This window comes from Silene latifolia, chromosome Y, assembly GCF_048544455.1.
Source record: "Silene latifolia isolate original U9 population chromosome Y, ASM4854445v1, whole genome shotgun sequence".
In the NCBI taxonomy this organism is placed as follows: Eukaryota; Viridiplantae; Streptophyta; class Magnoliopsida; order Caryophyllales; family Caryophyllaceae; genus Silene; species Silene latifolia.
In genome coordinates, this window is record NC_133538.1 from 458,688,997 (window position 1) to 458,702,117 (window position 13,121).

Genomic DNA, 13,121 nt, shown 5'->3' on the forward strand with positions numbered 1-13,121 from the left:
AATTTTTTTTTTTTTTGTATAAAAAAAAAAACGTGATATTTTTGTGTCGAGCCTGTGATACATAAGTGGACTCACGGGACTCAAAAAGATAAGGTGTACTCATGTGATCCTAGTTCTATATATATATATATATATATATATATATATATATATATATATATATATATATATATAGAGGTAGGATCCGGTGAGAACGACCACTCGGTGAGAACGGTGAGAACACACTACCCATATAAATTATTTAACAACAAACACTACCCTGCTCTCTTCATTTACTCCCGTCAGATCATTTCCCCCCAAAATAATTTCCCAATTTATTACTTCCATCGATCATTCCCCCCAAAATTTCCCAATTCCATTAATCAATCAACAAACCACCCTAATCATAATTAATGCTTGACAACAAACAACATAACAACAATTTAATCATCAATTGCGAGACTACTTATGACCTGATGTCGCCGCTCCGACAACGATCAATAATGACAGCGAACCACCGTCCTCAAGGAGTCATAGCAACCATCGTCGTCATCGGCAACACCACACGTCGCCTCGACATCGCCGTCAAGCCCTGTCACCGCCGACGACAGTTTGGCTATTAAAACAGTCCTTTAAATTTCGAGTCACCCTTACACGAAATTGATGTATCTGATGACTATATTGATGTGTCTCAAACCAATTTTAATGTACCTAGTGATTAATTTTGTGTATCTATGTTAGATACATTAAAACAGTGGTTAGATCCATCTAAAATTGGTGTAGGTACATTGATATAGATGTGAAATTAACGAAGGGGAGATGGTCAGATTGTTTGATGTTAACTGGTGTCCGACCATTGGAGGTCATGTTAACTGGTGTCTGGTTTAAATATTGGTATTTAAGGTGAAAGGATTGAGTGAGGGAGGTACACGAGAGACAAGATAGAAGATGCGGATTGGTGATTTTTTTTTTTTCTTTGAATACTAATCAGATTCGCCATTAAAAGCATCACGCCGGCGAGCAAGGGTATATTTCCGGCGAACGTCGACAATAGTGGTTGAGGGCAGCAGATCGAGGTTAGGGGAAAGGGAAAGAGAAACATTGTTGAAGTTGTACGACGAGTGGTGGCTTATCGGAGCTCCGGTAGTGGTGTACGACCATATGGACGACGGTGGCTTGCCGGAATTTTGGCTCCGGTGACAATGCGTGGGAAGATGGTCTGCAACAAAGAAATTGTAACAGTGGGTGGGGTTTTAAATTTGATTGTTTCTGTGTTTCAGTGTTTAATGCAAAGGTTAGATATATCCGTTCTCACCGTTCTCACCGAGTGATCGTTCTCACCGGATCCTAAATCTATATATATATATATATATATATATATATATATATATATATATATATATATATATATATATATATGTATATGTGTATAGAGAAGAGATCAAGTGAGTCCATCCAATTTCATTGAGTCCCTAAGTCCTCTTTAGGGCCATTGAAAAGATGAGATGGGAGGTTGAGATTGAAGGGGAAAAAGGTGGGATTAAGGCTAAAATAAGGGGATGGATGCTAATTAATCCCTTTCCCTCTCTACCATCACTAATCAAACCCTAATTGCACTATAAAAGCCTTCTTTTTCCACTCACTTCTCTCTCATCTCACAATTATCCTCCCCCTCTTCTTTCTAAAAACCAAAAAAAATCAACTCCTCTCAAAAATCCAACAAAACTCAAAAACCAAATAATTCAAAAAAAAAATTCCCCCCTCTTCCTCTTCCTCACCTAACCGACCCAACGACCACCTCCACCGCCACCTACCCACGCCCACCCAACCGCACCACCACCGACCCACCACCCTCCTCTCATCCTCACCACAACCGACCCACCACCCTCACCACTCCAGATCTGAGCCACACCCCCACGGCCCACCCCTACGGCCCACCACCACCCACACCGACACCCACCCCACGCCCACCACACATCCCCCACAAAAACATCCTTCACTCACCCCGACTCCCGCACCTGCCTCCCACCACGCACCACCCCACACACACCTGCCTCCTCCCTCACACTCACGCGCCACCCTCACGCACCACCCTCGACACCTCCCACGACCACGACATCACAACAACAAAAACCACCACCATTTCCCGCACCTCCTCTCCCCTTCTCCAACACCACAACCACCACAACCGCACCTCCAACAACCACAACCGCCGCTACTTCTCCTCACGAACCCAGATCTACCAAAAATGCCGCTTCCCCGACGCACAACTAGCCATTTCCCCTCACGGTGTTGGTGATGGCGTTTGATTTTTTGGTTTATTGTTTTCAGATTTATCGTTTTCAGATTTTGTTAACATGGCAACTATTATCGTTTTATGTTTTATTTGGTGATTAAAAGAACAAGCAACTACTTTTTGTTGGTGATGCCGTTTTTTTGTTTTTTTGGTGATGGCTGTTAACATGGTTTTGTTTTTTAATGACTCGCTTGTTCTTTTAATGAATCAGTGCTTGTTATTTTAATGACTCGAAAATAGATACACTCGAATAGTTGTTGCTTGTTCTTTTAATTTTTAGATCTACTTTTATTCTTAGATCTATAAAATAGATACTTAGTATTTTTAAGATCTATTTTTTTTTATTAAGTTTCATAATAAAGTTAGTTGTTAATATTCGTTGGTGTTATTGTTATTGTTCCAAATTTATACTCGAATTTTTTTACATTTATAGTATTTTGTTACATTTACACTCATATTTCTTTACATTTACACTCGTATTTTTTTACATTTACACTCGTATTTCTTTACATTTACACTCGTATTTCTTTACATTTACACTCATATTTTACATTTACACTCATATTTCTTTACATTTACACTCGTATTTCTTTACATTTACACTCGTATTTCTTTACATTTACACTCATATCATGATTTTTATTCTTAGATCTAATAAATATATTTATTATACTCATATTTTTTTACATTTACAATCGTATTTCTTTACATTTACACTCGTATTTCTTTACATTTACACTCACATTCTTTACATTTACACTTGTATTTGTTTACATTTACACTCACATTTCTTTACATTTACACTTGTATATCTGTACATTTACACTCGTTAAAATTATATAGATTTGCACTCATATTTTGTGTGGATATGAGTTGGTGGTGGAGGACGACGGCGGTGGTGTTTTTGGTAGTTGGACTAAAGTTTTACTCTTAAAGGACAAAAGTTACACTTATAAAGGACCAAAGGCACACTCAAAGGATTAAAGTTACACTCTAAAACTTTCAAATTTACACTTAAAATACTACATTTACACTCATAAAATACCACATTTACACTCGTAAAACATCAAATTTACACTTGTAAATTGTTAAAATTACATAAATTCAAAATTTCCGTCACAAAAAATCAAATTTACACTCTAAAAATGTTACATTTACACTCGTAAAACTTCACATTTACACTTGTAAAATGTTAAAATTATATAAATTCAAAATTTCCGTCACAAAAAATCAAATTTACACTCTTAATAATGTTACATTTACACTCGTAAAACTTCACATTTACACTTGTAAAATGTTAAAATTATATAAATTCAAAATTTCCGTCACAAAAAATCAAATTTACACTCTTAAAAATGTTACATTTACACTCGTAAAACTTCACATTTACACTTGTAAAATGTTAAAATTATATAAATTCAAAATTTCCGTCACAAAAAATCAAATTTACACTCTTAAAAATGTTACATTTACACTCGTAAAACTTCACATTTACACTTGTAAAATGTTAAAATTATATAAATTCAAAATTTCCGTCACAAAAAATCAAATTTACACTCTTAAAAATGTTACATTTACACTCGTAAAACTTCACATTTACACTTGTAAAATGTTAAAATTATATAAATTCAAAATTTCCGTCACAAAAAATCAAATTTACACTCTTAAAAATGTTACATTTACACTCGTAAAACTTCACATTTACACTTGTAAAATGTTAAAATTATATAAATTCAAAATTTCCGTCACAAAAAATCAAATTTACACTCTTAAAAATGTTACATTTACACTCGTAAAACTTCACATTTACACTTGTAAAATGTTAAAATTATATAAATTGAAAATTTCCGTCACAAAAAATCAAATTTACACTCTTAAAAATGTTACATTTACACTCGTAAAACTTCACATTTACACTTGTAAAATGTTAAAATTATATAAATTCAAAATTTCCGTCACAAAAAATAAAATGTACACTCTTAAAATGTTACATTTACACTCGTAAAACATCACATTTACACTTGTAAAACTCATACACTCGTAAAACATCACATTTACACTTGTAAAACTCATACAACATTACATTTACACTTCTGAAATCTTAAACTCAAAACTGATTAATTAGGGGCTAGAGAGAGAAAGAAAAATTAATTAATGTATAGAAATTTGATTAGTGGTAATTTTTTTTGGTAATTTTCAATCTCAACCACCCATCTCAATCCAACCATCCACATTTTTTTCCTTTTCTTTTTAATAGCCTTTAATCAAATGCATCTCAACCATTCATTGAATCCATCCAATGGCCCTTAGAGGGACTTATGGACTCAAATTGAGAGGAGGACTCATTAGATCTTACCTCTATGTATATATATATATATATATATATATATATATATATATATATATATATATATATATATATATATATATATATATATATATATAGTATTGGGATCATGTAAGTCCACCCATTAAGAGTGAGTCCATAAGTCTTCATCCAAGCTATTGGATGAGGAAGATGGGTGGTTGAGATTAAAAGCTAAAAATGGTGATTATTAGCCTAATTAACACTCTATCTCTCTACTTTTACTAATTCAACTTAATTAACCACTAATTCAATATATATACTTTTTCCTCCTATCTTCTTATCTCTCATCAACACAATTTATTTCCTATTCTCTCTAAAAAACCTCCCTTCTTTGTCAGAAACCAAAAAAATTCAAACCCAAAAAAATCATAAACTTATCCCTCCTTTCCTCGCCAACCCCACCCCACCGGCCACCACCACCCCCACGCCACCCCCCCACTGCTACACTTGCCCTTCTCGCCGCCAATAGCCCTGACACCCTCTAGCCACCAGTCACCACCCGAATCCATTACTCACACCCACTGACCCACCACCACCTCTCCTCCTCCCGACTCCACCACCAGCCTCCCTCCCGACCCCCACCACTACCGGCCACCTCCCCCACCATACACCCCACCTCCCTCTTCACAACCACCGGCCTCCACGCCAACCAAATTTGCCGCCATACAACCCGCCAGCCCCGCCACCACCACGCTACACCACACCCGAGGACCCCCACGACCACCACCATCCACCCCCACGACTTCACGACATCACCTCAACCCCACGCTACTTTTTCCAGATCTGAAACTTTATTTATTTGTTTTTTTTTATTATTAATTGTGGAAATATCCTCTCCTTTGTCTTCTTCTCCCTTCAAATCTCGTATTTTTGATTTTTTTTGTTTTTGTTTTTCTTTCTCCTCTCCTCTCTTCAAATCTCTGTTTTTTATGTTCTTTAATTTTTTTTTGTTGGTTTACTGAATTTTCGTTTTTAAGATCCAAATTTAAATCGTTTTTTTTTCGAGTTCCATTTTTAAGATCTACCTTTTAGAGGGTAATAAATGTTTCTTATTTTTTTATATTTCTCAAATCTCCTGTTATTTTTTTTTTTCAAAATTCGTCTTTTTTTTAAAGGTACTTTTATTTTAATGTTAGATCTATAAAGATTGGTGGTGTTCGGGAGTTGTGTTAAAGTTACATGTGTAGGCGGTTGCAAATAAATATGACATTAGGTATAATTTTTAAATTTTAGATGTAATTTTTGAAAATAAATTCACATAATATCATTTTTTATTTTTTCTATTAAAGTTACATTTTCTCCATTAAAATTACACTTTTATCCATTGGAATTACACTTTTCTCCATTAAAATTACACTTTTATCCATTAAAATTACACTATTATCCATTAAAGTTCTATTATTAAAGTTACACTTTTCTCCATTAAAATTACACTTTTTTCTATTAGAATTACATTTTTCTCTATTAAAATTACATTTTTTTCGTGTTAAAATTATACTTTTTTCCGTTAAAATTACACTTTTTTCTGTTAGAATTACACTTCTTCTGTTAAAATTACACTTTTTTCCGTTAAAATTACACTTTTTTCTGTTAGAATTACACTTCTTCTGCTAAAATTACACTTTTTATCCTTGGAATTACACTTTTTTCTGCTAGAATTACACTTTTATTTGCTAAAATTAGACTTTTTTCTGCTAAAATTACAGTTTTTCTGCTAGAAATACACTTATATCCATTAGAATTACACTTATTTCTCTCAATGGACTTGGTTATATTCTCATTGTACTAATGTTACACTCTCAATGGACTGAAATTACATTCTCAATGGATTGAAATTACATTCTCAGTGGATTGAAATTAAACTTTGCTGGACTAAAATTACACTTTCCTGGACTAAAATAACACTCTCATTGGACTGAAATTACACTTTTCTGTACTAAAATAACACTTTTTATCGTTAAAATAACACTCGTAAAATGCTAAAATTACAATAAGTTGTGATAAAATTACAATACATTGTGATAAAATTACAAAAATTCAAAATTATTCGTCAAAATCACTCAAAAAAGGCTGAAGTTAGACTCGTAAAACGCAAAATTCTCGTAAACATTCCTTAAAATTACAAATTTCAAAATAATATCCGTCAAAACCGCTTCGTAGATTAAAGTTACACTTTTAACTGTTAGAATTGCACTCGTAAAATCCTAAAATGTCGAAAACTTGTCTAAAAAAAAACGAAAAAATCGAAACAGAAAAAGTGTTAACAAAATTTTCATAAACTTTGAAGTATAAGACAAAAGGTGGTGTTAATTGTGTATGATAATGAATTAGTAAATGTATTATTAAAACTAGAGAGAAGTGAATTAATTAGTGTTAAGTGTGTTATTTCGTGTTTCCTAATTTCGCGGATGAAAATAATTTTACAAGATCGTCTTGGTTAAAGAGAGAGAGAGGATGAGAGAGAAAGCGATTTTTCTAACCTAAAATCTTCATCAATTTCCACAATGACGGCAGTTAAGGCTACTCAACAAAACCGTTTTTCTCCATTAATGACCTCTTCTTCTTCACTAAAATCTGCTCAAAAATCACAAAAAAGTATCAATATCCATAGTAGAAGCCATGAACGTCCTAAAGTTACTACCTTTGAGGCTCCCTCTTCCTCTGATGCGCGGAAAACTCGTTCGATGCAGGATATTATGGGTATCCCTGTATTACAGTTGTCTGAATATGAAGTGCAGGATGTCACTGAGGAGGACGAGGACCTGCAGGAAGGTTGGCTACTTCGTCATGGAGGAAAGGACATCCTTGTTCTGCCAACTATCCATGAGGAGGAAGCTTCTGATGAGCTCTTACAGTTTACCCATGAGGACATCAAAACAGATGTAGATTTTTGGTCTCATTCTGTTATGTGTTACATCTTGGGTGCAAACCCTTCATGGGCTTTGGTTGAGGATTATATTTATAATGTCTGGGGTAGGTTTAGAGTGGAACGAGTCTCGTTTTTGGATAATGGATTGTTTCTTGTTAGATTTACTAAGAATGAGGATAGGGATGCTCTGTTGCAGTCTGGATATTATCTCTATGATAACAAGCCTATTGTTATTAAGCCATGGACTGTGGATATGGAGCTTGTCAAGGCAAAAGTTGATGTTGTTCCTGTATGGGTGAAACTGTTTAATGTTCCTCTGAAATTTTGGGGAAGTTGTTTACCAGCAATTGCTGGATTAGTGGGTAAGTTTGTTAAAAAGGACCAAGACACTCATGATAAAGTTAGGCTTAGCTATGCTAGGGTTATGGTGGAATTGGCTATGGACCAGGCCTTACCTGCAAAAGTCAAGTTCTTGGATGAATCAGGGAAACTGGTTTTTGTGCCTGTAGAGTATGAGTGGAAACCTATCTCATGTACTAGCTGTAATGGGATAGGGCATAATGCTACACAGTTTAAGAAACCAGTTAAGAAACCTTCAAAACCAAAACAAAAGACCAAACAGGTTTGGAAGCCTGTTCAAATAGACAAGGTTCAAGTAGCTGTTGTGAATCCTGTGAGCAATTCTCCCGTTTTAACACCTACCAATTTTCCTCCTCTTCACACAGTTAGATCTGTACCTATATAATCTACTCCAGCAAAGAATATTATGGGATTGAATAGGCAGGAGAATGTTGTGGGGGTAAGATTATCGGGTTATTTAACATGAATACTCCAAACTATTGCCCCCCTTCTTAAAATACTCCAAACTTTAATTTAACTAGTAATATACCCAACTATTACATCCCTATGCTTTGAATAGAATTGCCTCCTTTTTAACCTAGAGCAACAGGTAAACCTTACACAGGATCCACAACCTCATATTCTTCCACCCAAACTTACCTCCATTACTGTCCCTTCTTATACCCAACTCCCTCCCTGTTAATTTTTTTTATACTCAACTTTCCTCCAACCCACAACTTCATCTTCTTCATTATACTACTTCCCTCATGTATTTTTTTCAATTTAAATCACCTATCTGGCTCTCTCTACCATTCCAACCTATACATCACCCTTTTAGATTCTATTACCATCCATACATGCATCACCCTCTCAACCACCACCCACACCATCCTCAACCACCTACTGCCCATTTTTTTACCACCGCCACCCATATTTCGCCACGGCCACCATTCTCCACCCACAGCATTCTTAACCACCACCACAGCATTCTCAACCATCATTCACCACAACCACCCATATTTCGCTGCCATATTCAACCGTCGACCACCATTCTTCACCTTCGCATCCTCTTCTACACTCCATCTATAAAATAGAAGTCACGACCAGCGCTTCCCCGCCTTCCTACCGTTGGACGCCGTGCCTCGCTTTCCTACCGTCGACCACCACGACTGCTACCTTGTGCATCCTCGAATAGTCCTTCCTCTTTGTCGTCGTCATGTACCCCTCAACCAACAATTGATTTAAATTTATAAAACCCTTGTCCCCAAATCAATTTGGGGATAAATATTAATTTGGGGCTTGGGGAGTCGTGGGGGTGGTCATTATGACGGTCGATTGTTGAGCTTAGGCTGTCCGTGATTTGCGCATAAGTTATGGGTGGACGATGACGGTTGTGATATTGATTTGCTGATGATATTGGTAGTGTATGTCATGAGTGGGTTTTTAAGGATAATAAAGGGAATGACTTTGGTTTGATAAATTTGAGAAGATGATGACAGGGATATAACAAAGGTCAAAGGTTCCTGATATTAGGCGTGAGTGAGATGAATTGGTTTGGATGGTTTACTAATGTTGATGGTGATAATGCGTATAATATTTAGCAAAAGAAAAAAAAAGTTTGCTAAACAGGTGGCTAGTTACCTCAGTATAATACGGGAAGAGAGGGTTAATACTATAGTTTATTGTAAGTTAAATTAAAGTTCGTAGTATTTTGAGAAGGGGGACAATAGTTTGGAGTATTTATGTTAAATAACCCAAGATTATCTGCCAAATTTAGTAAGTATTCCTTTTCAGATGCTCTGAATAACTCTAATGCTTCTAGGGGGGGGGGGGGGTAGTAGAGAGTGGCAAGGACCCCCCTGAGGACACTCTCAATGCATAGCATAGGTTTTTGGAATGTTAGGGGTCTTAATGACCTGAATAAGCAGAAGGTGGTTAAATGGTTTTTGCACAATAATGGAGTGGGATTGTTTGGCTTACTAGAAACTAAGCTGAAACCTGGAACTCTCTTGAATAAACCCACTTCAATTTGTGATGGTTGGAGCATTTCCACTAACTGCAGTTGGCATAAAGGAGGTAGGATTTGGATTTTATGGAAGCCAGACTGTTTTGATGTTAACTTTATTTCCTACAGTGCTCAGCATATTCATATGGTGGTAACATCTAGAGCTGATAATAAGACCTTCAAGCTCACAATGATTTATGCTTTTAATGGTCTGGAGGAAAGGGTGGCTTTATGGAATATTTTGAAAGAGATTTCCCTTGACTGTAATGCACCATGACTTTTTAAACAAACCCGCTATTTTTCGTCATTTGACGTGTGGTTAGGGGATTTTAATACTGTTTTGTCACCAGTAGAAAGATTAGGGGGTAACACTACTGATGCTGAAATGCAGCACTTCCAGGATTGTGTTTCTATCTGTGGCATGGATGATATACCCTCTACAGGTGCTCTGTTTACCTGGTCTAATAAGCAAAACCCTGCTGATAGAGTCTATAGCAGGTTGGATAGGGCAATGGGTAATCAAGCTTAGCTGGATGGCTTTGGGGATAATTATGCACACTTTTATCCTGAGGGTTTGTTTGACCACTGCCCCTGCACAGTATTGACTACTCACTCTACTTTGGGGGGTAAGAAAACCTTCAAGTATTTTAATATGTGGGGCTCTGCTAGTCAGTTTAAAAATATTGTTGGGAATGTGTGGAGCATTCATGTTCAAGAGACAAAGATGTTTTCTATTATTAAGAAGCTGAAAGCTTTGAAACCTGCTTTGAAAAGTCTGAATAAGTGCTGTTTTTCTGATATAGAAAACAACACTACTATTGCAACTGTGGCCCTTGAAAATATTCAGAAGCTTCTGGTTGAGAACCCTGGTGACATTGTTTTACTACAGCAGGAGATGGATATGGCCCATGACTTGAAGGAACTTATCTCAGCTAGGGATAGTTTTTTTATTCAGAAAACCAAGGTCCAGTGGTCTTTGGAAAGAGACCTAAATACTAATTACTTTCACCATGCTATCAAAAAAAAGAATTTATCTTAATAAGGTGTTCCAAATTGAGGATATGACTGGAAGACCTTGCACTGATGGTGACTCTATTCAGGCTGCTTTCCTTGAATATTATCAATCTCTTCTGGGGTCTCAGACTGAGACTGAGAGAGTGAACCTGACTGTTGTGAGGAATGGAGCTTGTTGTACTGCTGAACATTGGAATATCTTGAACAAGCCTGTTACTGCTGAGGAGGTTAAGCAGTGTTTGTTTAGCATCCCTAAGGGGAAATCCCCTGGACCTGATGGTTATGGGAGTCAATTTTTTAGAGATGCTTGGGAGATTATTGGTGATGAGATTTGTCTTTGCAAGACAAAATTTCTTTGCTACTGGCAAATTGTTGACTCAGATTAATGCTACCATCATTACTCTTATCCCTAAGATGGAAAGACCTGATACTGTTAAGCACTATAGACCTATTTCCTATTGTAATGTGCTTTACAAAACTATATCTAAGCTGCTGTGTGCTAGGCTTGCTGTGATTTTGCCTGATATCATCAGCAGGAATCAAGGAGCCTTTGTTAAAGGGAGAAGCATCCTTGAAAACATCCTTATTTGTCAAGATTTGGTTAGGCTTTACAATAGGGGTATGGCTTCTCCTAGGTGTATGTTTAAATTGGATTTGCAGAAGGCTTATGATACTATAGAGTGGAAGTTTGTGGATCAAATGATGTCAGCTCTTAAGTTTCCTCCTAAATTCCATCAGTTGATAATGGCTTGTCTTACTTCTCCTACCTACACTTTGAACTTGAATGGTGCTCATTTTGGCTATTTCCCTGGAAAGAGGGGTTTAAGGCAAGGGGACCCTATTTCTCCTCTCTTATTTGGCATTTATATGGAGTATCTCTCAAGAATTATGCAGTATGCTGCTAATACTTGGCATTTCAGATATCATCCCTTATGCAAGAGTATTAAACTGACTCATCTTCTGTTTGTTGATGATTTAATGATGTTTTGCAAAGGGGACAGTCAGTCTATCATGTTGCTCCTTAGAGTTATGGCTACCTTCTCTGCAGCTTCTAGGTCAATGCTGCCAAGTCTGAGGTTGTCTTCAATGGAGTAGCTGCTACTTTGAAAGCTGATATCATTCAGGTCTCAGGGTTCCAGGAAGGTGCACTGCCTTTTAAATACTTGGGAGTCCCTATTCAACCTGGCAGGCTTTTAAGGAGGGATTGTAAAATTCTCACTGATAAAATTGTAAGGAAAATTAGAGGTATTGGGGCAAGGAAGCTCAGCTATGCAGGAAGACTGGTCCTTATTAATAATGTGCTGAATACCTTGCATAACTATTGGGCATCTATCTTTCTTATTCCTAAGTGTGTGATTCATCAAATTGAAGCTATTTGTAGGAATTTTTTATGGGACAATAGCACTGAATACAATAGGGCTCCTTTGGTTGCTTGGAATGATATTTGCCATACTAAGAAGGAAGGATGACTAGGGATTAAAAATCCTGGGGTGTGGAATGTGGCTAGTGTGGGAAAGTTGGTGCACTGGCTATATACTAAAGCAGATAGGTTATAGGTCTTATGGATTGATCATGTTTACCTCAAAGGAGCTGACTGGTCTAACTATCATCCACCTCCAGATTCTAATTGGAACTGGAGGAATATTTGTAAAACTAGGGAGCTTCTGTCTGGTGGTTATCAGGGTCATCACTGGAATGGGCAACCTAATGGTACTGGTTACACTGTTAGTTCTGGATACTATTGGTTACAGGGTACACACCCCCCTGTCCAATGGTACTCTGATGTTTGGAGTTCATGGAATATACCTAAGCAGGCTTTTATAGGATGGTTGGTTCAGGGCAAGGCTCTTAATACTCGTGTTAAATTAGCAAGACTGAGCCTGTGCAGCTCTAATAGATGTTTCTTGTGTGAAGCAGCTCCTGAGTCTCATGAGCATCTGTTCACAGATTATGTATACACTTCTAAGGTGTTAAGTGTGTTTCTTACTTTCAATCTCAAGCACCCACCAAGCATGATCTAAGGGTAGTGGGAGGGACTTATGGACTCAAAATATATGAACGACTTATAAGAACTTTATATATATATATATATATATATATATATATATATATATATATATATATATATATATATATATATATATATATATATATATATATATATATATATATATATATATATATATATATATATATATATATATATACACACACACATGCGAACTTAAAGTTCGGTGCGAACTGTACAAAT

General features: G+C 36.2%; 2 protein-coding genes across 2 annotated transcripts; both read left to right on the plus strand.

Moving 5' to 3' along the window:
• Positions 1 to 9,725: 9,725 nt before the first annotated feature.
• On the plus strand, positions 9,726 to 11,256 carry LOC141632867 (uncharacterized). Its single transcript, XM_074445372.1, has 4 exons — positions 9,726 to 10,119; positions 10,207 to 10,371; positions 10,456 to 10,820; positions 10,957 to 11,256. Exons 1-4 carry the CDS (start codon positions 9,726 to 9,728, stop codon positions 11,254 to 11,256), a joined length of 1,224 nt encoding a protein of 407 aa, XP_074301473.1.
• Positions 11,257 to 11,284: 28 nt separating this feature from the next.
• LOC141632868 (uncharacterized) lies at positions 11,285 to 12,891 on the plus strand. Its single transcript, XM_074445373.1, has 3 exons — positions 11,285 to 11,836; positions 11,926 to 12,115; positions 12,458 to 12,891. Exons 1-3 carry the CDS (start codon positions 11,285 to 11,287, stop codon positions 12,889 to 12,891), a joined length of 1,176 nt encoding a protein of 391 aa, XP_074301474.1.
• Positions 12,892 to 13,121: the final 230 nt, after the last annotated feature.

Excerpts from the sequence above, each read along its gene's own strand:
- LOC141632867 (XM_074445372.1), top strand. The coding sequence starts at position 9,726 with ATGCATAGCATAGGTTTTTGGAATGTTAGGGGTCTTAATGACCTGAAT. Across the intron at positions 10,120-10,206 it reads GAAAGAGATTTCCCTTGACT|TAGAAAGATTAGGGGGTAAC; the intron begins GTAATGCACCAT and ends TTTTGTCACCAG. Across the intron at positions 10,821-10,956 it reads TTTTTATTCAGAAAACCAAG|GCTGCTTTCCTTGAATATTA; the intron begins GTCCAGTGGTCT and ends GACTCTATTCAG.
- LOC141632868 (XM_074445373.1), top strand. The coding sequence starts at position 11,285 with ATGGAAAGACCTGATACTGTTAAGCACTATAGACCTATTTCCTATTGT. Across the intron at positions 11,837-11,925 it reads AACTGACTCATCTTCTGTTT|GTCAATGCTGCCAAGTCTGA; the intron begins GTTGATGATTTA and ends TGCAGCTTCTAG. Across the intron at positions 12,116-12,457 it reads AATTGTAAGGAAAATTAGAG|GAGCTGACTGGTCTAACTAT; the intron begins GTATTGGGGCAA and ends TTTACCTCAAAG.